Raw genomic sequence first — 26,529 nt, forward strand, 5'->3', positions numbered from 1 at the left:
ACAGCCACAATGATTATTCAAATTTGCATTACAGAAAGATACAGAGGTTTGGAATAGTGTTTGTCCTTTTCTGATAGGTATGCTGTGGATACTTGGTAAGATACACTTCCCTGCACGACAGTATTTTATTTACATAAATGAGGCAGAATGATGAAAGAATAAAGTATTTTCACATTATTTCTGGAATGAGAAATATGTACTTCAGGTCACAGAAGAAATGTGTAACCATACTAAGAATCAAGTCAGATTTTATTAATTCAATTTCTGAAAACGGTATGGGAACTTCAAAAAGCACTACTGGTTTCAACCAACATAGAATTTATTATTTTTAAAAGGGAAAAAATATATATTTATTTTTATAGCTTGATGTAAGGATCTGTATACCTGAGGATAGAAAATGTCACATGACTGTAAAAACAAGACCAAAAAAGTTTCAACTTGCTTAATGCAATTTTGGCTTCACTTTAAGAAGTTTTAAAAGCCAATTTAACAATTTCTTGCCCTTGGGTATTCTTTCCTAGCTTCTTGCAATTAACTGCCCCTTCAATTCAGCCACTAAAGTTTTTTGTAGTGTTTTTTCAAACTAAATTACTTAACTTAGCCTTGTTAGAAAAAGCCCTTTCCTATCACTGCCACTTGAGCTAACTGTTTAGCTAACAACTACATTCCTATCTCTACAAAAGTTGCAAAAAGGAGATATGGCCTTGAAAAATATTATGCAAAAATGAAAGTCACAAAATGTATTTGTCTTAATGTTTTCAGACTGATTCCATCAACTAAGAAAATGTATTTTCAATTAACCCTTTTAGAACAGGCACCAACGCTTAAGTAAGTACACATTCTCAAATCCCCACTAAAGTGAATGGAAAGTCTAGAATGATAAATTTTACCCAAATAGTTAGTTCAAATCAGATAGGTGGGTTTTTTCAGTGTATACTAAACTGAAATGCATGCTGTGGTGAAGAGCAGTGAGATGTGCAGTAAACTATGGGTTTAAATTTTGAAATGCCTGGTTTCTGAGAGTATAGAACTATTGGTCTGGAAAATATACAGACAATTGATAGAAACAAGTATAGCAAACCATTCTTACCTATTTTATGAAAGACAATGAAGATGAGAAGTAATTAATATTTTTGGAAGATTTCTGTATGGTCGTTTTCATTGCATTTCCCAATCCCATAATCATTGCCTATTTTTGTCATAATGACAGACATATGTTTTACCTTGTGTATGTTAGTCCACATATTTTTGTTTAAAAATGTGAATTAGTAGCTCCATTTACTAGAGATTTTCTGAAGTTTTTAACTATAAAATGGGCATAGTCTGTGATGTTTATTCTGTAGTATAGGTGTAATAATTGTCATATTTGTTGTACAATGAGGGTAAAATTTTAGATAATGTTGAAGTCCAGGAAAATCTCTGATCATATTTGAGGGCAGATTTTGCCCTTTTATGATTCAATGTTTGCTACTCTGGTCTTTTCTTCTATAACTTTCACTTACTAAATTTGTGGTAATAATAACAGTAAGACTGAACACATTTTGAGAGAAATTTTAATAGTGATTCTATTAAAACTATAGTTTGTTAACTGACTCACAACATTCTTTATCTGTAGACACATAACATTGTGAAAAAATTACTTCTATCTGCAAAAGAAAAATAAATAATTCAAACATTGAAGAAAATTAAATTCTACTTTGTAAGAAGTGCTAAACCCAAACTTAACCCTCTAATTTTACTAGAGTTAAGACCTGATTAATAAATCTAAATTGCTAGACTTTTGACTGTTGGAATTTCAAGGTACTTGCATTAAAACTGGATCAGCCAGGTTCTTTTGTAGTAATGAGATAAAATGCAGTGAATTTAGAAAATATATGGTTAAGTTCATAACACTTATATTTATCTCTGTTCCAAAAAGAAAGATTATTCGTAACTAAATAGATATTATTAGAATTTTTCTGCATAGATTGCAGTTCTGGGTACAATATACATTTCTTAGACCTCAAATTGGATGTTTTGATCTAATTAAACACTTCATAAACAAATATAAATGCCCAGAATAGAATAAAAATCAGGGAACAGGAATCACTTTTCAGTCAAATTGTCAGTAGAAAATAATGTCAGCTTTTGTTTACCTTTGTGTGAGTGAAGAACATCTGAATTAATTTGTAAAGTAAGTATAGCAAAGCACAACTCTAAGAGACCTTGCAGTAGTGGTAATTCCTGCAGACAGCTGCAGGCAGACGGAAGCTGTGTGCTGACCTCAGCCCTGCTGCAGCACCGAGATGTGGCTCAGCCAGCCGCCTCCGTCCTGCCCTCTTTGGAAAGTTCTTCTCTTCCCTGGGTTTGGTGGGAAAGGGAATTGGATCAGGCTTCCTGTTACAGCAAAGATTTTGTTGAATGGGAAAAAAAAAAGTGAATATAAAGGTTGAAGTAAAGAAGCTTCAATGAAAGTATGTCTGTTAAGGAAAACAACTGATGCAGGAAATGCGGGCCTAGACACATAGGTATTTGTTGCAGAAAGGAATGCTAGATTGAAACACTTCTTAGCATGACTTAGATGCATTCCCTTGGTGACCTTGAATGTCTGCTAGCCATTTCATTGGAGAATGCTGCAAGTTCTTAATTTCTCTTCTCAAAGAAGAGACGTAAACTGCACTCTGCCAAATATTCTGCAGCTGTTGCTGTCCTCAGGTTACTTCAAAGAGGAGGCCAGTAATCAGTTCACTTCCATCTTCAGATTGATGCAAGTGTCTTTTGCCTGCTTCTCTGCATAAGAAAGCACAGAATGCCGCTTGTATTTGAATCAGTCTCGAATCGATCCCATGGGCAAGTCTCAACTATTCCCTAATAGGTTGTTCACTGTATAGAGTAATCAGATTCTGCTGGCATTGATAGCTTCTGGAGGTGAACAAATATAATTAGGTGTAACAGGTACCTTGGGGTAGTGTTAGCAAAGTGGCTTTTGGTTTTGTTTTTCATCCCTGGGTGATCTCTTAACTTCTCTGATTAGGTAGTTCTTTGCAAATAAGGAAGTAGATTACATAAAAATAGAAACAGTTGCAGCCATTGTATCAGACAGTATGGAATACCCAGATACTCAGGAAGGACGTGAAGAATTTCAATCTGAGTTAAGAAAAAAGTGCAAAATAGATAAAATTATTAGTCTTTGAAAAGCCTGCGTGTTCTTCCGTGATGACAGATAAGACCCTGACAAGCTGAACAGCAGGCTATGCTTTTTTTGGTCTTATTGTCTACTTGTTTCGTATCCTTCAGCCTCATATCAGTGTTTTGTAATGAAATAATGTTTTCACTGGTCTGTTTAAAGTATGTTTGCTCTAAATTTAAAATTCAGTAATCATCTAAATAATGGGCTTTTTGTTGGAGAAAGCGGTCTATTTCTATCTTCTGTTATACACAAATAATGCAACATTATTTTGATCCATATGATCCGTCTTGAGTACTAGCAGGAAGAAAAATCTAGCGTCCACCTTTTTCATAGGATTGGTTACTGCTGTGACATTGTCTTCTCCTATCCCTCTTTCTTACAAGAAAGATGGAGAGGGACTTTTTACAAAACTACGTAGTGACAGGACGGGGGGGGAAGAAGATAGGTTATGATTAGATATTAGGAAGAAATTCTTTACTGTGAGGGTGGTGAGGCACTGGAACAGGACGCCCAGGGAGGTTTTGTCTGTCCCATCCCTGGAAGTGTTCAAGGCCAGGTTGGATGGGGCTCTGAGCAATCTGGTCTAGTGGAAGGTGTTCCTGCCCATGGCAGCGGGGTTCGAACGAGATGATCTTGAAGATCCCTTCCAACCCAAACGATCCTGTGATTCCAGTTCTCTTCAGTTGCATTCTAAAGGACCAACAATAAGAACATTTAGGAAAAAATTCTATATTCTCAACTTCATATCCTGTTTCAAATCCCCCATTATGTCCCTCCTCCACTGCAGTATGTTCCATGTAGTTCTTCCTCTTCCCTAGAAGGTTTTTATGTCAACTCCTCATTGTTCCAGTAGTCCTGGTTTTGAACTTTGTCTTTTTTTCTGTATATGAAAATTCCTTCATGACATCTTGCAAATATCACTTGAAAACCTCTTCTATATTAAAAAAATATCTTGGTTCTTTTACACTACCTTATATATCTGTATCTAGAGATATCTACTTGTGTTCAGAGTATAAGCCAGTCATTTGTGGGAGCTGCATTTAAATCAGTGTTGATGCTATCATGATTAATGATTTGTTGTTTGTCTAGTAAAGTTTTGATGAAGTAAAATACTACTTTAAAATTCTTCATGAGCATAGTAGGTATCTCAAGACTTGCAGGAAAATGGTAAAATAAATAGAAGAAATAATATGCTGAAGAATAGAAATGGTAATTCCACAGTGACTATTTTCATTCTTTCACCCTGGTGTTCTTCAGAAAAGTTTTTTCCTTTCTTCATAATCATCTACACTTTTCAAGTAACAGTATTCATATTTAGTGGTACATGTTCAGAAAACTGGTGCTGGTGTTACTTCAGCTCATGATTAAATGAGAGTTCTGACATTACTATTTCTATTAGCTCTAAGATTTTCTGAAAATAAAGGGTTTTTGAAAAATGTAGAGGGATTGTTTGTTGGTTTCCTCTCTTCCTCCCCATTACATAGCTTACATTTCATTGTAAGAAGAAAATGTGTGGGATTCCTCATTCCTTCATTAGAAAGGAAGGATTTGTTTGCATTTAATGTAGTATTGTTGTTACAAATTAGCAGATAGAAAATCTTATTGTGAACAAAAATTCTTTAGCTAAGCTTAAAAAAAAGAGAAAAATTGGCACAGAGATGGTGCCTCTACATTAGAAAATTCAGAAGCTGAGAAGGTATTTCCACAAAATTGCCCGTATATACTTCTTTTCTCCTTATGCCATCTTATGCCTGTGTAGGTGCTTATTACCAGGCAGTGTACTGATATAGCTGGATATTTAGTCTGTCCTACTATGTTCTTAAACCTGTATTTAGGAAGCCTGTGTTTTCACTGCTGGCAGGGAAGATGTGCACAAGTACCAAGGGACACTAGGAGGAGTATCTTCAAGAGCCCACGTGCAAAGGTGTGGGATTATGTCATATAATCAAGACAAAAAAAGGCTGAAAGTTTAAATAAACATCCAAGAAGTTTTGTTACACAGATTTTTCTGTTATAAGGTCAAAGGGGACCACTACATTTTAGTCTGACTTCTAGATGACACGGGCAGTGGTTATTGCTGAATTAATCCATTATGGTATTATGGCATTATGTCCTCTGTTGATTGAAATTTTACCTGTGATGCGTAGTCCAGACCAGCCCAAAAGTAAGTGTGTTGAGTTCGTAATGAATTATTTGTTACTCTCTACTGACTGATTTGTCACAGTTTCAAGTTGCGTGGTTTAAGTTATATTATGAATAAAAGGAAAAGAGATATTTTGTTATGTTCAGGTGACTTTTATGAATAAAAAATACTAACATGTTACTGGTTTTTGTAGTTTAACACAGCAGCCAAACAGTTGATAGAATTGGACAAGCCCTCAGGTTCTGCTGTTGACTCTGGAGAAGGTACCTCTGGGGCAGCCCACAATTCAACCCAAAAGCACACCGATACTAAGAAAAACACCAAAAAACGACACTCTTTTACCTCCCTCACCATGTCCAACAAGGCTTCACAGTCTTCTCAGAATCGCCACTCCATGGAAATCAGTCCTCCTGTCCTCATCAGCTCCAGCAACCCAACGGCAGCAGCCCGCATAAGTGAGCTGACGGGACTGTCCTGTAGTGCCCCTTCTCAGGTAATTCACTTGAAATCAGCTATAACTATAAAGGCTTCTGATCTTGTCAGATTACTTATTTAAAATTATTAATTATGTCTAATTAATATTAACTATACACTTTCAAAAAACTTACCTTCCAGTATGAGGACATTTAAGGAAAATATTTTCTAACACTTACTTATATAATGATAGCAAAGAGTTTTAGTCTTATAGGCTGGTTTTTTTCGCAGGCTAGTTGTTATTTTCTAAAGTGTCACAAAGATTTTTATTAAACTGTGAGAACTAGAAACTTGGGTGATTTAATTTCTTGATTTCTTTTTTCTAAATTGAACATAATAATGAATATTAATAAAGTGCATGCTATAAAAGTAAAATATTCAACTTGAAAATTACATTAATTCCAGAAATGTAGCATATTAATCTGGTTGTGGTAAGTAGAAATATTTATCTGACTTTATTTATTTGTTCAGTAGTTCGTGAAAAATTGGCTATTTCACAGAGTAATTGCACTTCGGGAAAAGAAATATCAATGGAGCTCAAGGATTATTGGCGGTGTTTTACATGAGCTAGTAAATAATGCTTTATTTGCACGCCTTTGGGATCTGACAGCCTTTTATGGAAAAAAAAGAAAACTGACACTGGTTAAAAGTGTGTTTCATGTAGCTGGTTCAATCTATCTCCAAAGACCTGAGAAATGTCAGTATGGAAAAAAGAAAGTGAGCAGTGTGATCCAACACTGTTTGTGTATCTAACTGAAAATTAGTTCTGGTTTAAGGTTACAAGTAGTAGAATAGTGGTGATTTTGACCATGAAGCTTACAGCTGTGTCAAAACCAGCTCTTACTAAACCATGCAGAACTGACCCTGCTGGTTTTTTCTCTCTCCCAGGTTCATATTGGCACTACGGGGCTGATTGTGACTCCACCCCCCAGCAGCCCAGTCACAACAGGGCCTTCCTTCACCTTCCCCTCCGAAGTTACCTACCAAGCTGCTCTTGGTGTGAGTACTGCTTAAGAAAACTCAGCCTTCCCATTTTAATTTGGTCTTGTACTGTAATTTTTTTTTCTCAAGTTCTAATATACTGATTTGAAATGATGGTTTTGTGGAAATTGTGTCTATGTGATAGACAATGGTATGAATTTAACTATGGCAAAAGCTCTATTGCTACGATAATGTTTGCATCTTGTCGTACGTATCCATTTCTCCAGCTTTCCTCTGTAATTTCTCTATAGTAAACACGAGATGCACACTTCCTTCCAGAACAGTCTTGCTTTTAAGCATAAGTAGAAAAAGAGATTATGCTGGAGGGAAAGTTTGGGGAAGCAAGCAGGTTCTTACAAAAAATATCAACTTGGGACCACAGCTGCCAGGTATTTCTGTCTTACTTAAGATTTTCAAGATTATCTGAAATAAGCTTCAAAAGTCTGCTGTCTCCTCATTAAATAAGGTGATTTCAGTTGCATGTACACCTGTGGCAGATGAAGAAAGTGTCTAGCTGGTTTAAGTTAGGTTCTTGGAGACCAACAGGAAAACATGTAGTAAATGGCCATCTTTTAAAGGAAGAAATACACTGGAATGCTGTTTCCTTTAAACAAATAAAATGACATTTTCTTCAAAAAGTTCAGGATTTCTTTCCAAAACCTACCAGAATTCTTTAGTTTCCTATGCTTATGTTAGAAAAACTGTGGAATGTCATATATCATACTGTACTCATCAGAGCGTTACCTTAACTGCAATAAAGATTGTGGATACCAGTTTTCTGAGATCTTTAAGGGAACTTAATGAGATTTTATTTAAATCATAGGAGTTCTTGAAATTAAGTTTTTCTTTCAAGTCTAAAATTGTGCCCCTAATTTTTAAGGGGTGGAGCACAGTTGAATAATAGATCTTCACTTACTTTAAAAAAACCAACCAAACAAAAAACCCCAAGACTTGATCTTTTTTAGGTGTCTCTCCTTGCAGTCTTTAAACAAAGTAAAATATGAAGAATAGCCTTGCATCTAAATAGGTCTCATTTTGTTTTTAACTTTTGGCACTTGCATAATTTTACACATTTGTCTGCAAAATCAAAGGCAGAACTCTTCTATCAACATTTTGTTGTTTATGAAAATGCTTAGGTGTGGCTGGGTTGCATTTTGACATATATCTTTGGAACTCTTAAGCTACATTTTTCAGTCCTTTAAATTATGATGCTGTTGTTTTCTGAATTATCTCCAGTACTTTCTCTTGGCATGGTATATACGTGGTGACACATGCCAGAAGGGGGTACAATACTGCACAGTCTTTTTCAGTGAAGAAGATATTGATAGTATGGCCCTTTTACCTTCTTAGTCTGATTCTTGTATCTTGAAAATTTGCCTGAATGTAGCACAAAGTTTATGTTCAGCTAAATATCCATGCCGATGCCACAAATTTTCATCATCTTTTGTGATGTAGTATCTGCTCTCATCCAAGTAAATGTATTTCACATTTTTTGCTCTTCAGACAGATGACCTTATTATTGACAGTTACATGGACCATGTGCTTTTGCCCTGCCTTACTGAGTAAGGCAGATTGAGCTGTAGCAATGGTTTGCCATATTGTGGTTAAGTTGTTGACTCCTTCAATCTGTGGATTATCTGTGTAATCCTACTGTTAAATGTATGCTAATCTGGAAACAGTTAATAATCTCCTTATATATAGATTCATATTTTAATGTCACAGTGCAGGTGAGGTTGGAAGGGCCTCTTGAGGTCATCTAGTCTAACCCCCCCTGCTCAAGCAACATCCCCTAGACACAGTTCTCAGGATTGTGTCCAAATAGCTTTTGAATGTCTCCAAGGATGGGGATTTCACAACCTCTCTGGGCAACCTGTGCACATTGTTGGCTCTTGTTCAAGTTGGTGTCCACCAGGAGGGACCCGCAGGTCTTTTTTTTGCCTGTGAGGTGTACATCTTATATTAGAAACAATTAGCTGCTTACATACTAATCCTTGTAGTCTTTTATACTTCTTTCATCCTACCCTTCAGAAAATACCTGTGAGAACTGAGCAAACAGAATCAGCTTTAGTATAATTTGTGCTCTTAGGCAGAATGCAAGTCTAGCTAACATATATGCTGCATACATTGAGTAATTGATTTGATTTATGAGATACTCAAGTTTTGGAGAGGATTGAGCAAACTTAATTGAATGCAAAATTATGCATTCAATGCATAATTTCAGGAGTTCTGTCAGAAGTTGGTTTTTTTCCCCCCTCAGTAACAAACACTTCTGTTTGTTATTAAGAATCAGTAGTTCTTTATTTGATGCCAACATGGAGAAATGCTTTAGTTTGGTGCTGGTGCAGTCATTAAACCACCTCGGGTGCTTTAGTTGCTTAAGCTTGTTCGAAGGCAATCTCACCATGGGTACCCACAGGAATTAAATTACAGTGCTAAATACAGCATGGAGAGAAACTCCTGCCATATGATTGTCCTGGATCTTGGGGTGCTACTTTCTCTTTGTGATAACCATGCTCCTGCTTCTGTTTCCAATTAGGCATAGAATTCCCATTGAGAACCTGAATTATTCTCTACCACCCTCTTTAAAAGTCAATAACCTTCTGTACATAATGTTCTGTTTCTTCTTGACTTGTTTTCAGCATGACTAAAATGCAGGCTGGCAGCTCAGGCTAGAGTCAGGTCATTCATGTGTTCTTTTACAATAGATGATATTAGATGAAGATGCAGTTTGTAAAGTCACAGACTGTTGGGTATATCTTTTACTTACACTTTTCCTCTTGCTTCATAAACTCTTGTTTTCATTTTAGAAATGTGCAAAATGTTTCTGACAGGTCAAGAGAGAAAGTGATGTTCTTGTTTCTCTAGATGTCTCCCTTCTGGAAATACCCATCCTGACATTCTGAGCATTAATTTTAAGCTGTGGAACAATTGTGATTGTATGTTTAATACATCAGAAGTGCTTGGCTTGAAGTAAATGTTCTTTGAGAACAAGCTGTTTATACACTTACTTTATATAATGCTAAATGCAGAATAAGGGAGAAAAAAGAAATCTGAGAGGATGAGCATGATTACCCATCAGTGAAGAAGAATATATTCCTTTACAGTAATTCTGAATTTATGCATCTTTGCTACATTTATCTGTCCTGAATCTCAAAGCAAGGAAAAGCTAGTGTCTTCTCTTATGTCCTGTAAGAAAGGTGGTATTTCTATTGTCAACAGGAGATATTTTGAGCTGTCATGTTGTCTAACAAGTTTCTCTTAAGACAGTTTGGATTAATTCCTAGCCCAAGGGAGTCTGACTCTTATCTATGTACATGTATCTATGTACAGGATTGCATTTTAGTTTTTTACATTGCTCTGATGGTTCAAAAATGCCAATTGTATTAATTTTATTTTGTTCATAATAATGCTTTGTAGATGCTGTTTGGTACCCAATATTGTATGAAGTAGATAATTTACAAATTTTCAGCCAAAATAGACACAAATAAGCTTTAGGAATGAGAGTGCTCTTGTCAAGTGACCGTATATGGTCTCTACTGCTTGTATCATTTAAGCAAATTTTAATTTTCTTTCAGAAAACTTGTGATAATTTATTTAGAAGTTTTATTTTACAGCAGCAGTTCTTTAGACAACAGCATTACTTCTCAGCTTGTATTTTGAGGTTTGATTCTTTGAAATTGAAGAAGCTATGAACTGAGACAGACTTCTCACAGCTAGGGCTTTGGGCTGTGATAGTATCTGTTACACTGTTCTTTGGGACTTCCAACCACAGCTTTACCCTTAATAGGGGCATTAATTGGTCTGCTCGTCTTGGCCACTGGCATTTTTGAGCCTTGTCGGTGTTTAGTATATTTAAAGTTCTTTGCAAAATATAAATAACAGATGTCAAGTTCAGTTGTTGTTGGGTGAAAGTATGCACATGCAATCATGTAAGGCTCATTCAATTGGAAGGAGATTCTTGGATGTAATTTAAAGGTAGTTATCTAACGGAGGAGATCTAGTTGCCATAGATTTTACTGAAAAATAATCTTCAGGTATGTGATTTGAACCATGATATGGGAAAAACAAACAGAATATACCACAGCAAAGTTAGAGCTACATTCAAAAGCAGCAGCAGAAAAACAATGTAGCAACAAGAGATAACTTATCTTCCTTTCATTCTGCCTTTACAGTCTCCTGAGAAATGAAAAGTGTTTTGGACTGCAGTCGACCTAGATTTCCATACTGCTACTTCTGCAAATTGGAAATGTTGACTTTGAAATGGTGTCTTGGTGTTTGAGCTTAACTAGCAGAAATAGGTGGTCTATATTTGGATGGTATTTGGAACGTTTCAAAAATTTAAAAATCCCTGATTTTTCTGGTCTTGTTCTCTCGTACATGCACAAAAAGAGAAATTGCCTTTTATGTGGAAGTATATAAGGTAGTTTGAATTATTATTAATGAGGCACAAGCTGTGAGGGTTATATAAATACTGATGACATTTAGCTCTTTTATGTAGTTCCAGTGTAAGTTCAATAGTGTAAGTCAGGAGGTTTTAATAAGAATTGTCCTAATTTTAATCAACCAAAATTCAAATCAACTTTTGTTGTGAAGAGGAAGCAGCTGGAAGAAACAATGAGGTTTTGTATGAGAGACTTGTTTTTGATAACATATAGTTTAGGAATTTTGTTAAACATAAGCCCTAATTTGTTAGCCCTCAGGGAATTTTCCAAGCCGTATATTTTTTCCTAGACATTGTGGGAGTGAAGACTGTTAATGAATGTTCTTTTCCACTGTTGTGCCTTTTATTATTCTTTGAGTGAGCTGATTACTGATCTTCAATTAACTAATATGGGAATGCAGCCTAATTATATTTAAATTTAGTAATATGCATGTGTTTCTAGAGCATGAGTATAGATACTTTTTGAAGTTGTAACATACATTAAGTATCAAATTATGTAATTTTTCATTTTCCCATTTAAAAAAATAATTTATCACTTACTTGCTGTTTTATATGTTTGAAAGTACATCTGGTGCCTGAAAAGTAGTTGCAGAAACATTCAATTTTCCTCCTTACCTACCTAAAATACTCTTAATTATTGCCGAGCATATTTTACTGAATCCCATGTGGTTTGTGTCTATTCTTTCATGGAATGTTGACTATGGGAGCCATCAGAACTAGCATGTGCCCTGGAGGTAGGTATGTTTCTCAACAGCTAGAAAAATGGTTACATGCCAGAAAACTTCTTGAATACTTGGCTAGATCATTTGGATCTATTTTCCCAAGTTGTAACAGTGCAAGCTGTGGAGTGTTAGTCCTCTAAAGTCTATCAAGTAATTTATTTAGATTTCTTGGTACTTGCCAAGTCTTTGGGAGTTTAATTGAGCTGTGGCTCACTGCTGGTCTCATTACCATACTGATAGACATGGGGAGGGGAGCAGAATCTGAATAAAGCAGAATAAACTAGAGCTGTGAAGGTGCCTTTATTTCAGCTAAAGCTTCAGTGTATTTTATGTGTTCAAATGAATAAAACGCAATGTTCAGCATCTTTAGAGATGCAGGAAGTATGGAACTGTGACAACCTTGATATTGTGCATGAATAGCTTTAATTTTAAAGACTTCCAACTAATCATCTCCTAATGTGGATTTAAAATTTCTACCATATATAAAGAAATACAGATGCCTAAAAAAAAAATATTAATTTATATTCTGTTGACAGGTTGCATGAAAGTTAGATGCTCACATACAGCTTCGATTCAGCTAAGACATTTGTTGAATGTCTGACTGGGAGGGAGAAATAACTTCAGCTGTAAAACAGCTGAAAAAGAAATGTTGGTATTTCAGTGTGAATTACCTGGATACTTTAAAAAATTGTTGGGTAGGTAGGAATCTAGAATGTGAAGCAAATGCAATTGCCATTTTTGTAAATAACGATTAGTATCAAAGCTCTCAGTGATGTTTCTCCAGCAGGACATGTCCGTTTAGTGTTGGATACAGAAGGCCTATTTGGTCTTAAGAACTTGTTAATATATGATCAGAAAAAAAGTTCTAAATAAAATAGGAATATTTCACAATATAACATGCAATTTATATCATAGCTAAGCATAACAATTTTGACTGAAACATTGTAAGAGTTGATAAGTTTTCTCTAGATTTGAAGGTCTTTAATTATGCAGTTATTTACTGTGCTTTTGCAGTGTAAAACTGGTTTAAAGAGCTGTCTTTTTATTAACTTTTTCACCAAATGCAGTGCAGTAATAATCACACAGTGTAGAACTAAAACTCAGTTTGTTTCCATATAGGTTTTTGTTTAGAAAAATAGAAAAAAAGAGACAAAACCCTTTAGAAGTGAAGTGTTTGAGGGGACTTAAAATGACTTTCAATTACATATTTTCCAAACTGATAATGTAATGCTGTGCATTTATATGCTGATGTATTGGAATTGCCAGGCACTACTTCAGGATATTTTGTTAATTTATATTCTAGTTCTGTGGGTTTTAGGAAGATTATGTTTGAAATTAATTCAGTTTTACATTTTCAAAGGTTGGAGGTTTTTTATTACTTTTTATGTGTGTTGTAACACAAATAGTTATTTTTGGAAGGGGGGAAGGAAAAGCTCTCCTTTTGTGAGCGCCTTTTCCCAGGAGTCAGTACACAAGGTCCTAAAGAATTGTCTGAGGCTTTACTGAGCAGAAGGTAACAATTGCTCCATTGATTCTCAAAAGGCACAGAAGTCTGTAGGCAGGACCCCCATTACGATCTGTGGTGCATTTTTACTGGGGTATTTGTTAAAGATTACCAATCTTGATAATACTGAATTTCAAAAGCTAACTCTTTAAGCTAGAAGAATAGGAGAAAGAGGGAACAATAGATCAGTGACTATGGTCTCATATTGTGCTTGCTTTTGTAACCTATACATCAAAAGATAATTTCCCCCAGAAGGCATGCTTTTGGGTGCACTGCAGCTGAATTGTATGTTATGTTTCAGCTTCAGGTTACAAAAACAACCATGTTACGAAGTACAGTCAGCAGCGGGATGCAAAATCTACTTCCTGGAAGGCTTCTGAATTTTTGTCAAGCCCTATCTTAAGCATGTTGTAACTAGAAACAGTGCTTTCCATTTTTACTGTGCTGAGAAATTGCTTGTCATTTGCTTAATTAACTGCCAAAACTTCAAGATTTTAAACTGAAAAGAAGAGAAACAGAGACAAAGCTAACTCCAGTTATATTGTAACAATAGGTAAAGCAATACTGGATTCAGTTACTGTTTTTCTTCTTCCTTAGAATATCATGCTTTTTTTTTTTCAGCTGATTCAACTCATCAAACAATGTTGATCATCTGTTGCTATTTTTTTTTGTTCTTGTAAAATCAGAATATGAATCCCCCACTTCCACCACCTCCTCTCTTGTCTGCTGCAATCATTGCATCGGCTGCTTCTGGACCTCAGTCTACAAGTGTCATACAAAGGTCTGCATCGGGATCAACTGACCAGGTGGCACATTTACGACCACAAACTCGTCCAAGTGTGTGAGTAAAATTGAAACTTTTCTCCAGTCATAAAAACAGAACGAGATCACTGACTTCACCTGTACATATAGCACGGCAGCTGGCTCTGTTCTGCTGGAATTGCCAAAAAGCCAAGCATGCAACTCAGAATAAAAGCGTGGAGAAAGGTGATATCCCCAAACAGCCTCCACACTGATCATTGTTTATGTTGTAGATAAATATAATCAGCTGTTGCTGAGTGAGAAAGGACTCACTTCAAAAATATAAAGTATTTGTCATGCAGAAGATGAATGAATCCTTGCATTAGCACTGAATACTGTATAACTCAAAAGTGTCATTTCCCTGGAGTGAGTTTATTCAATATTTTCCATTATGTGTGGTATGAAAAGGCTATTCTCAAATGGAATAACTTATGCCAAAACACAGAAAGTGCTGTATTTCATTTAGACTGGTAAACGTGTTACTGTCAGACTACTTATGTCAGTTGGAATTGAAATTTGACTGAAGATTCTACAGTGCACTTAATTAGTGGGTGGCAATTTGGAATGAAGGCAGAAAGCTGCTAGTTAGCATTATGTCTTCACACTTGAAATACAAGCAAATGTGCATCATCCTTTCGGGTGAAAATATTTTGTATATTAACATGTGTTGCTAGCAACATCTTTCTTCTTGAAAACTTCTTTGTGTGCAGCTTGGGGAATAAGAACGATAAAATATAAAATTCAGGAGATGCTGAAGCATCTAATGGGAGATGTTTGAATAAGGACTGCTTTTGTTCTGTTCTTGTTATCTTCCCACCAGGTTTCCTGCCACTCCAGAAGAGCACCCTTCTTGTATAGCAGGTGCATCTGGATTTGGGCTGTTTCTTCGTGTCAGGCATTTTAACACTGGTTCTTACGGATTATTGCACCTAGCGCAGTTGAATCAAGTTCCCATCTCGTTTACTCCCATCCTCCTATCCCATCTTCAAAGGGTTGCTCTATATGAGGATACTAATGAAATTCGGAATAAATTAACTAAAAGGGAAGTTAGTGAACATCAATTAAAGCACATGAATTGCTTTCCTATAGAGTTTCAGTGTGTGGCTTTGTAGATTACTGCTAAATCATGTACCAGTGAAGCCTTCTGCTGCCAGTGTACCATATATTGGTTTAAAGCATATTTTTTGCTGGCTTTGGGTACCTATATTGCCTTTAAAGGATTTTTGTGGACACTGGAAAGTTTCTTAGGTGGACAGCAAGGGATAAAAATGTAATGCAAAAAGGAGAAGCATGCAGTTAATGCTATTGTTACTATGCACAAGAGACAATTTTGATGAAAGAATGTTTTCTAAAGCCACTTTTTTGCCCTTGGGGTTACAAGGGGAGTGGGAAAGACCAGCATTGCAAGCAACTGTGGATCCTTTTTCAAAAAAGGGGATAGTCTACCTGTTGGTAGACTACTGGCTGCCTCTTGTGAAAAATATATTTTAGAGAAAATGGGATTTATTAGAATGCTATTTTCCATAGGCCTGGGTCAGTAATTATATCTATAGTTCAAACTTTTTTTAGGTTCAAACGTGGCAGAAAATAGAACACTGTGGTGGTTAAAACAGTATCGCTTTCTAATAATAAGAGAACTGTGCAATCCTATTTGAAAACTTCCCTAGGAGCACTCCAAGATGCAACTGCAGGAGCTTCAGCTTTTTTTTAAACTTCGTTTCCTAAGAATTTTTTTTTTAAAGAGAAAATGCAAAAGTTTCTGGACTCTCAATATGATTTGAAATGCACTGTATTATGCTTTAGTGTTGCTTAGAAAACATAAAAGGAAATAAACTCTACAAGCGAGTTAGCTGCTAATCACCTTACCCGTAGACTTCAATTTCTAGTAACACATCTTTTTCCTTTTGCACTGAAGTTTGCACAGGAGCTTCCAATTTTGCAGTTTGAAAAGTATTTCTGATACTGATCTTTCACTCCCAGCTAACAGAACTTCTCTATTCTCCCCAGCTCTCCAAATAAAAAAAAGTTGATGTGTCACAAAGTGTAAGAGATATGAGAAGCAGGTGTAGGGAGAGAAAAGTGGAATATTCTGGGATGTGTAGTTGATAAACACCTACTTAATTAGGATCACTAACTTCATTAAGAAAATGGGCAGTCCTATTACAAGTATTTTGCATTCCATTAAAGTGAAGTTCAGAGGATATTTCTAATTGTTATTGTTTCCCCTTAATATTACCATACCTTCTGTTTTAATACTGTAACGGTATGACGGATTATCACAGCCATTTCTGCCATGCCTTCTCATCTCTGACTGAACTCTCTGTGCCAGAAAACACAAGTCATGTTTCCAACTGTTTTAGTTTTATCACTTGTATCACTTTTCCTGTCTTTTAGGTATATTGCTATCTACCCCTACACTCCTCGAAAAGATGATGAACTGGAACTGCGGAAAGGAGAAATGTTCCTAGTGTTTGAACGCTGCCAAGATGGCTGGTTCAAGGGAACTTCCATGCATACAAGCAAGATTGGTGTTTTTCCTGGGAATTACGTGGCTCCAGTTACAAGGTACAGTATTATACAAGTGTCTAAATAATTTAGCTAGTTTGAAATCCAAGATTATTGTATTCTTATATTAAATGCTAAAATAGCGTAATAGAAGACCTGTGGGTTTTAGTAACTAGGTAGTTTTTTTCAGTTGTGTTTTATTGTTTGCTTTTAATTTTGGCAGGACAGTGACAAGTGCATCACAAACAAAAGTTCCCATGTCTACTTCTGGCCAAACAGGACGAGTGGTTACTATGGTCAGCCCTTCCACTGCTAGTGGAACATCCCAGAAGCTCCAGGGGAATGGTGTGGCAGTGAACTCCAGCACAGTACCCACAGCAGTGGTTTCTGCAGCACACATCCAAACCAGTCCACAAACCAAGGTCCTTATGCACGTGACGGGACAAATGACAGTCAACCAGGCTCGAAATGCAGTTAGAACAGGTAAAAAACCCACCAAAATTTATTACCTGTGGTAGACAAACTGTAGAGTCCATCTTGACAAGTGACGAGTGAGGGTCTATGTAAGTATGTGTTGAGGTTTTTTAAAAGCTTTTTTTAGTGTAATTGTTTAGAGTTGAATGTTTTCTGAAATGACAGTGTATCCCTCTGAGTTGTTAAATCTTTTATTATTCTCCTCTAAGCAACTGTGTGTACGTACAACAGTGGGAGCACTGTTGGGAATTTTTATGCAAGTACATCAGGTGGAATTTTTCTTTCTTTTGTTGTTCCAGCAGTAACTGGGATGGGGACATCCTTTGAGCTTCCCCACTCATATGCAATTCATATAGTAATAAAAGTGATAAGAACATCTGAGTCATAGCTTATTTTCTGTGTGTTAACTGCATAAGAGCTACAGATTGCTCTAATTTAGCATTCACTTTTAAATTACCTTCTAACATTTTTTGAATACCTTTAATGTTCATTCCTTTTCAGGTCTCTGGCTCAGGGCTGGTCCTTAGGCATTCCAGTTTGTTCTCTAACTTTGACTGCAACTTCTTTCAGCTTTGACTCTGAAACACGAAGACTATACTGGCTTCAAGATCCATACGATCTACGTAGTAAAACTCTGTATTTCTGAAAATTGTAACTCTGCATTTACTGTCTGGGGCTGGCCACATCATAGTGAAACATGCCTTCTTGTTCTTTAAATGCAGATCCAAAAAGATTGATAGTTGTGTTTTCAGGAGGTTTTGTTTACCAAATCCATGAACTCCTCTGTGGATTTGCCAGGCTAAGAAAATACCACACAGTTGGAGCCGAATCTATTCCAGTTGCTTCAAGGGCCTCAAAAGAAAAGGAAAAAAGAAAAACTCCCATATCAGACTATCTCAATGTTCCCTCTTTCAGCCTTGAATTTAGGGTCTGTGATCTCTTTACTGAGAGTCATGAGAAAAGGGTTTTTTTTAATCACAGGATTCTTACTGGCAGAGCAGAAGAGAAAGCAAAAGATGGTAATGGTATGCTCTGTTAACCCCTTAAGGGTTGTTTCGTCTTATGGTCTTAAGATCCATGGATTAGCCCACTTCTCAGAGTCATGCATCTCCTAAAACACCCTGTGCATGTTCAGATGTCAGCACTAGGTTTGCTTTTGAAGGTAGGATGTGTACATGTGTCATTAGTTATTTTATTTCCTTATTTGGCCCCATTTCCCTCCAGTCTGATCTGAAGCTGGAGCAGGTGTGTTAGTCCTCTGTAATAACTTTATTCTTTGTCTTCAAATAAAAATAACCAGATGCTGCTGGCAGCTGGTAAGAGAAACTAAGAAAAGCCTCTGTACTTTCCTGCCTCTCAGGCACAGGTGGTTTCTAGTCTAAATCCTTTTTTTGAGCTGCCTAGGAGCTAGCAAGTGACAGCACAAAGGAGAAAGCTACTGTGGGCTCCAGAGGCCTTTCTGTCCCTGCATCTCTACACCGCTGTCAAGATGAATAAGCTTTTACACTTCCATGCAGCTGACAAATGTGACAACATACTTCCCACCAACTTTTCAGGTCCAAAATGAAAAATTCAAAGGGACTGGACTCTCATCACAGAGAACTTAACACTGTATTGTGCAAAGGTGTGCTGTTAGTCACAAATACAGATCTGTCCCTTACAAGGCCCCGAGCACTGAAGCAATAATGGCTGCTTTATGTTCAAATGTTACAGAGAACTTTGTGGTAAACATCTGAAACATGATCCTCTTGAGCTTTCCCTAGCAGGTTTGCTGAGTGTTACTCTTTGGGTGAGGCTTCACAGACCAGTGCAGGGCTCCAGCTGAAGTTTAGCTCAGGGCTTCAAGGACCATTCTTCAAATGATCTTTTTGAGACATTGCTATCACCTTTGGTGAGGGAGTTTGCATCCTTTGATTGGAAGGACCTATGAAGAAAACATATATTCTGCCTATTTCATTGGAGGATAAACTGTATGAAAACAGGGTGACTTGAAGCATTTATCCTATCAATTCCATCAGCAATAAGAAAATAAAACCAGAAAGCTCTTCCATGCTTGTCATACATATATTTCATGTGAGTGTAGACATATATTGAACAATAGCGGCTACTTCTAAGAAAATTGATGTTATCTCATGAACAAAAACCAGCATTAATAATTGTTTTTTGATGTAAAAAATCTTGCTACAATCTCCTCATCTTCCTTTTGAAATGTTCATGCTACTCAGTTAGGAAGGGTCAGCTACAGCAGAAGAGGTTATCAAAAAGTTAGACATAGCATATAAGTGATGTGCCTTTTTATTTTTTTTTTTTTTTTATAAAAAGGAAAGAATTTATGTTTCTTATTGCAGAGGTTGTAATTGGGTATAATACCTGTAGGATTGTTATATCAAATTTGGGACCTTTGTTAGTCTTATCTGGTACACTGTTGCTTCAGTCTAACCAAATTACCAGAGGAGTTTGTAGAAAGCAGAATGAAGAGAGCGAGTGCTGAAGGTTTGGTTCCAGATTTCACTTATAACAAGTCTAAAACTCTAATTAGTATCTTAAAAATTGATACAACTGAAATGTACATGCACCAAGCTAGAGGGATGACCCCCCTTCTTAAATAGAAAGTTTCAAAGTATTTGAAGGAGAGAGGTTGTACAGCACTGGGGTGCTGCATTTTGCCTCATATTGTTCAGTTAAGGTGTCTGCATTTCATACCGCCTAGTGGTGCAGAGATGCCCAAGCTGTTGAAATGGTCTCAAAGCATATGTGATTGACTATATGACTATAATAGCAGTGTTACTTCTTGGAAAGAATAAATTAGTTCATGCAAAGCCCTGTGCTCTGCAGCTTTGCACTGCAGCCCAGTTTAATATACTCAGCCCTGTGCTATTCTCCAGCTTCCAGTGTAGATGTTCCTTTTATTTCACAGGGGTATGAGTAAATCTACTTCTATATTTAAACATCCCAAGAGACAACAGCTTTTGTTTTCAGAGAGAGCACTCATAGCAGTAATTGCCACTGAGCATACTGTTTGAAAGACCCGTGAAATCTGTTGTGGATTTTGTGAATAGTTTAGGAAAACAATCTCATTATATTTTTAGCAACTTCTACAAGGTGTGTTTCTTCCTACTTTCCTTTATGTGCCCTAACAACTACACCTCATATTAAAAGGAGCAGGCAGTATTTAGCTAGCTCTTAGGTACTAGAGTGTCATCTTCACTTTGCATCTGTCTGTATGTGAAGCATGTGACTTAGCAGCTTGGATTTCTCCACACCAGAGAAGTTGCAGTGCTATTATTCTTCTGTTGCATACTGGTACAAGTAGGGTAACATATGCAACTGCTTTATTCAGATGAGATGAATTTGGTGCTGTGTGTTGTGTCATTAGAGTAATATAAATGGAAGTTTAAAAGGTAGAAGAAAACTTCTTGTAACTGATTAGCTGTAACACAGTGACTGTACCTCACTTTGTGTGTCTTGTGAAAAGATGAACTCTCACATTTCATGCTTTTATTCCAGTTGCCTCACATAGTCAAGAGAGACCTACGGCAGCAGTCACGCCCATACAAGCACAAAGTCCAACATGCCTTATTCCTGCAGCTGTGATCATTCCCCACCACTCTGTTGCCTCCCAGCAGCTCCAGCCCCAGCTTCCAAATACTGCTGCTTATGTCACGGCTGTGAATGTGAACCGCTCAACCATCCCACTGGCATGTACAGCAGCTTCTTTGAATTCTCCTAACACTGCTGCTTCATCTTTGGAGGGAGATATCAGTGGAAAAACTGCAAGCACTCACCCTGGAGCTCCTGCATCTCCAGAGAGTGCTTTAACAGCTGGTGGAAATGCTGCTGTCAGTAAAACAGACAAGGATGGCAAGGTGGGTAGAGAATACAATCATTCCCTTGAATTCTCCTATTTTCATCATACAATCTTTTAAGAGATTTAACAACACAACCTAAAAAACCCACATGAAATTGCAGGAATGTAAAAATTTCAATCTAACAAAATAAAATGAAAATCAGTATTCTTTTAGGTTACCTTTTTTATTAAGCAGGCACACTGAGATTTATGAAAATGCACATAACCATCTTTTTTAAGTGTAGGACAGTAGAGTCTGTAGTGATTCTGCTTTCCTTCCTTCTATTTGAGTTATTTCCTATGTGTGTAAACTCATTCTCACTGTTCACCAAGCCATGTGATTATGTTATATTGTTGTCAGAAAAATTCTTCCAACTTGGTAATTGATTTTGTTTTACAGCTGTGGTGTAGTTAGAAAATTCATTTCTCCTTGTGACAACTATCTTTACATCTCCAATGTTTTAGACTTTACCTTACTACTCTTCAGCCACATATACTCCTTAGTGAAGTTGATGAAGATTTTAATCTTAAACCATACACTAATGTCAGCCACCTTTCAGTTATTTTTGTTGATTATTGTTGAATAGATGTGCCTAGAACTTTATTTTTAAATTACTTTAGCCATAGACATTGAAATCAGACTGAGGTGCCCTTAGAGAAAACTTATTTGTTGTTTAAGGTGAATGATGCTAATATATGTGGATTGTTTTTATTTCTCTGAGTTTCTCTTTATCTTTGACATTTGCTGGACAGCAGATTTTTGCTGAAATGTCTTTAAGTTACTGGAGACTTAGAAAAAGGACTGAGGATTTTTTATTCTGTAATTCCACTACATCCCAGGCTATCAAAAATCTCACATTGCTCATGCTTTTCTCTGTCTGTGGTTAAATACTATTTTTGTCTCCAGGGCTTACAATCTGGCACCTCTCATAAGCACTGAATTCACTCAATCAAAGGGTTGGTAAGAAGATCACTGCCACACCTCTTAAAAAAAAATACAAGAAACACAAAAGCTACTTAAATAATTCTCTTCAGGGTAGGTAATAGTCTTCAGGGATTCTTGTCTGGACAAGCAGAAAGAATGTTTACAATCCTCCCCTTTAGCAGAGCAGCAAAACACAATGCATACCCCTTGGGGCGAATTTTTGTTAAATCATGAAGGTCTTCCATTACTGAGGGAGGATAAATAAAAGAAACTTACCTAAACAGCAGCTTCTAGAGCAGACTTTTCTCCCTGCTTGGTTTGAAGTGACTCTTTGTTTTCCTAGAAATGTTCATGTTAATGAAATGTTACACTTCATAGATTCCTGTTGTGGGAATCTTAACTCCTCATACCTTTTTCAAGACAACCTTTTGGGACAGAGCCATTTCATTTTAAGTTAAAAGCTTTAATCTAACAAAGTGAAAGGACTTAGCCAGTTTATGATCTAAATTACTTGCTGTTTTTCTCTTTAGAATGTTAATGATTTTCTTTTTCTTTTGTAATTTTCATCATTATCTCTCTAATATCAAGTATGTCCTCATAATTTACTGAGTCCTCTCTGAGTATGATTTCGTCTATCAGAAGGAAGTGTTCAACTCTTTATGGGAGAGTTTTGTTCTAAAATGAGGCACTGCTTTTGGTTTACAGAAAGAAAAAAAGGGTCTGCTGAAACTGCTTTCTGGAGCATCCACTAAACGCAAGCCTCGGCTGTCACCTCCAGCGTCACCCACACTGGAAGCTGAGCAGGCCGCGGCAGAGCTGGCCCTGCAAGGCGCAGTGGGGCCGGAGCTTCCATCAGCAGGCACTCACAGCAAAGCTGGCTCCTGCCCCCCTGACAGCGAGGCCTCTGGGCTGGCACAGGAGGCACCGCATCGGAAAAGCAGTTCCCTGGATTCCTCCATTCCAATAGCACCGCCACCTCGGCAGCCTTGCTCATCGCTGGGGCCGGTCCTGAATGAATCCAGGCCTCTTGTGTGTGAAAGGTAAACTATCCTATGCAGCTAGACTTGGGAAAACCAAGAAAAATCCATTCTCTGACACTTGTAGTGTGTTAGAACTGCTCCAAAATGCTGAGATTTTATAGCAAGATGTAACTTATTTGTTAACAATATTTACTTATCAGCCAATACTCTCGTTCATATTTGTTTACTTTTCATCTTACTTTAAAGTTTTTGAATGAATAGACACTCAAGTATGATGATCACAGGTTTGGTATGAGAACTGAGGTAGACAAAACGGGCCTCCTATTTTGCAAAACAGAAGCACATTATATTCTTGCATGTATGAGTATCAGGTTAGTCATTTAAGATAATTAGCAGTGTATAACTGCCAACCAAAATATATGGTGAATGAGACCTTTATCTATCTATGTGTAGATTTCTTAATATTTGATTTCTTGAGCTTTTGCAAAGATACTTTTTACTGCCTGAAGGCCCCATGGCTGTGCATCCACATAGCAAGCTCTAGGGAGGCTTCTGTGCTCTGGGAAGTGAGTCTGAAAAACATACACTTGTCTGGACTCTGAGACTGACCAGTAGCTGCTTAAAAGTTCTGTGACTTTTGTGTCCACCTATAGTTTTTCAAGTTTCAAGTCCTCAGCAGAATGTGAAGGAAGTGGCAGTTTTTTAATACAATATCTTTTATTCTTCCTGGTAGCAGACAAGCAGTATGAAGAGTGTCATAGGATTTCTTTTGCAGCAGCTATAGGATTGTGTGGTGGACAGAGAAAAAAATAGTAGAGTTACAATGTTAACAGCTCTAGGACTGAACTGATTCAAGCTGGCTATTGTAGACTTTGTTCTGATACTACTAACCCATGGTGTGTGGGCACCCTGTTGTACTTCCTGTCTGATCTTAAACTATACCCATGTATTAAAATCCAGACAGTATATAACTTCCTACATGTCTTTTAGTTCACTTCCGTCACACCTTTAATATTTTTAAAAGGTTATTTCCTTTATGCAATTTCCTTGCAGGAGATTGCTATTCCATACTGAATTTGTGAAGTAGATTTACACTTAGAGATGGAAAATAAAACCTGAAGGACTCTTCTTTAAGAATAACATCATTCATTTTCACATTATCATAAGTCTGTTTGGCACAGTAATATGTTTTTATGCTTTGAATGTGAAAATAATATTAAATTCATTCTGGCATACCCAGTGCATATTAGTGTAAAACTCTTTCTATCATCACAAGAAGTAGTTTTTTCACTTCCATGATGGAAATTTTTTTTCTCAGAACTACTTACAGAAAATTATGCTATATATTTTTATTGATCTAGTAATAACATATACTCAAACATTCTCTCTATCCTTACTATTATTTAAGTGATAATTTCTGCTGAAGAAGCATTGCTGCAAGATAATTCTCAGTGGTAGTCATGCAAAATTGTTACGTTTTTGTCAGTGTATTTAGACAGAATTTCATCTGGGTTCCCCTTGTCCTTTTCTGGACAGGGTTAAATTTGATGTGCCCTTGCACATTTCCTTTGGCTGAATTTCTTAAAATGTGATGATTAATAATACTTAAAATTTACATTGTACTAAATATCTTGAAGTAATATATAAGCATTGATTACTCTTCAGCAGTCTGGAAGACATGGTGGGTAGGAATCATACTGATGATGCAATGGCATCTTCAGTGACAATTTTATTTGAGGAGGGAAATATTCATGAGGATAAGCTCCACAAAAAGTTGAAGAACAGAGAAATCTCCTGCTAGGATTATTCCGCTCTTATATCTCCCGATCCCAATCACAGATTACAATATAACTGGAAAAAGAAACAGTACTCTTTCTATTCTGACTCTGTCTTGGCAGTGTAATTATTAGTGTTCAAGTTCTATTTTCAAAGGTGACTAGAGGATTTAGGAGTCAGATTCTTCTGATTATTCTTCATGAACTAGGAGCAAAATAAGCTGACTCAACCCTGGAAAGCACATGAAAATGTTCCTGTTTTGGATACAGAATTTTCCCCAAACTCCTTGCTTCCTTTATGTTTCAGTATCAGATTTTTATGCTAATCCCACTGTTTCTCCATTCACTGGGACTGCGAGTTTCCTAGAATATGTCTTTCCTTTATGTTCTATAGAAAATGAGAAGTCAAACTTGTGAACTTTTTTCCAACCATACAAAATAAGTGGATGGACATTTGATTTGTTTGGTAGCAGACAAGCTCTTTGTGACATGGGTTTGCAGATACTGAATACCATTGTGCATTTAACTTAAAGGAAGTCAAGATGACGACATTCTCTTCAATGTTGCTACTGCAGGTCTGCTCTGTAGTTCCCATTCCTGTACTCACTCTGCTCCTGTGAACTAGGTTGGTTGCTTGCTGTGGTCCATGTTCCTTGTACAGAAGGAGCAGAGATGTTTAACAGAAATTTCAGCCAAGCCTTCACCTGAGACTCTGCAGTGGGGCTCAGTCATTTCTCCTGATTCTCCAGCCAGTACAAAGGTTGTCTTGGGTGATTTCTTGTATTGATGCAGTGCTGACAAGGCCAAGGATCACTGTCTTTACAAAGATAAACCCAACTTCCTGCAATTCCCAGAGTGAGACATGCTGTGCTATGAATATACAGGAATTTGGTTATCTGAGGAGTTTACTTTTTCCATAAAAGAAAATTTCAAGCTCTTTTCATGAGCTTTCTCTTTTAGAGGGAAATGTTGCTTAAATAGCCTTTAATTTTACAGTAAATAGACAGCATTGTAATAATAAACTACCCAGCATTTCACAAGGGTGTTAGAGACTTGAAGTTGAACCTAAATACACGTCACTGCATATCCTAAATTATAAAATGAATCTTTCATCCAGTTACAGTGAAAGAAAAGCAGTAATTTTGTTCTCTGATTAAAGTGACCCCAAGTAATTTCATCTACCACACAATGACTGGTGTAACATCTGCTCCCAGTGAGCGGGCCAGTGGCTTTATAGGGCAGCAAGCCTTACCACATCTGGCACCATTTAATGCTGTTAATTAGATGCTGAGACTCACTCTGCCCTCGATGGGCGTTGGTGATCTGTAGGAGTCAAGGCACCCACTCAGAAGACACAAGAGCTGCACAACAGCAGGGCTCACTTGAGCTGGAAAGTAAAAATTCTAAGTGCAAGGAAAAAAAGCTAAATCAAGAAGTTGAGTAATAATTACGAGTATAACTTGTGTAATGGTAGTAATTCCAACTTTCTGTGTTTCTCTCAGCTAAAATTTTCTGCATGTGAGAAAGTATTATTATCCACTTGTTGATCAGAAAAACCACAAATAATTGTCCAAAACCCAAACACAACTCGGTGGGAATAAAAGCAGTATTTTGTGTCCAGTGAAACAGAAGCAACGGAGAAACACATGAAAGATATAATCTTTTCCATGTTACTGAAAAGTGTGAGAAATGCTAATATTAAAAATGAAAAGTAGAATGGAGAACTGTGAAGACAGACCACCACCCTCTTCAAAATAAAAAATAAATTCACAAATACAAAGCAAAAGC

General features: G+C 36.8%; 1 protein-coding gene across 2 annotated transcripts in view; it reads left to right on the forward strand.

Annotated features, from left to right (window-relative positions):
- The window catches only part of SH3RF1 (SH3 domain containing ring finger 1), an 84,150-nt gene that overhangs the window by 52,306 nt on the left and 5,315 nt on the right, over nt 1-26,529 (forward strand). For both annotated transcript variants that reach the window (XM_048303964.1, XM_048303965.1), the window contains exons 5-11: nt 5,506-5,805; nt 6,675-6,785; nt 14,121-14,275; nt 16,630-16,800; nt 16,964-17,223; nt 20,722-21,080; nt 22,692-23,026. In XM_048303964.1, the coding sequence (XP_048159921.1) occupies nt 5,506-5,805; nt 6,675-6,785; nt 14,121-14,275; nt 16,630-16,800; nt 16,964-17,223; nt 20,722-21,080; nt 22,692-23,026 (1,691 nt within the window). The remainder of the gene's footprint in view (nt 1-5,505; nt 5,806-6,674; nt 6,786-14,120; nt 14,276-16,629; nt 16,801-16,963; nt 17,224-20,721; nt 21,081-22,691; nt 23,027-26,529) is intronic.

The sequence above is a fragment of the Corvus hawaiiensis genome, chromosome 5 (genome assembly GCF_020740725.1).
Source record: "Corvus hawaiiensis isolate bCorHaw1 chromosome 5, bCorHaw1.pri.cur, whole genome shotgun sequence".
NCBI lineage: Eukaryota > Metazoa > Chordata > Aves > Passeriformes > Corvidae > Corvus > Corvus hawaiiensis.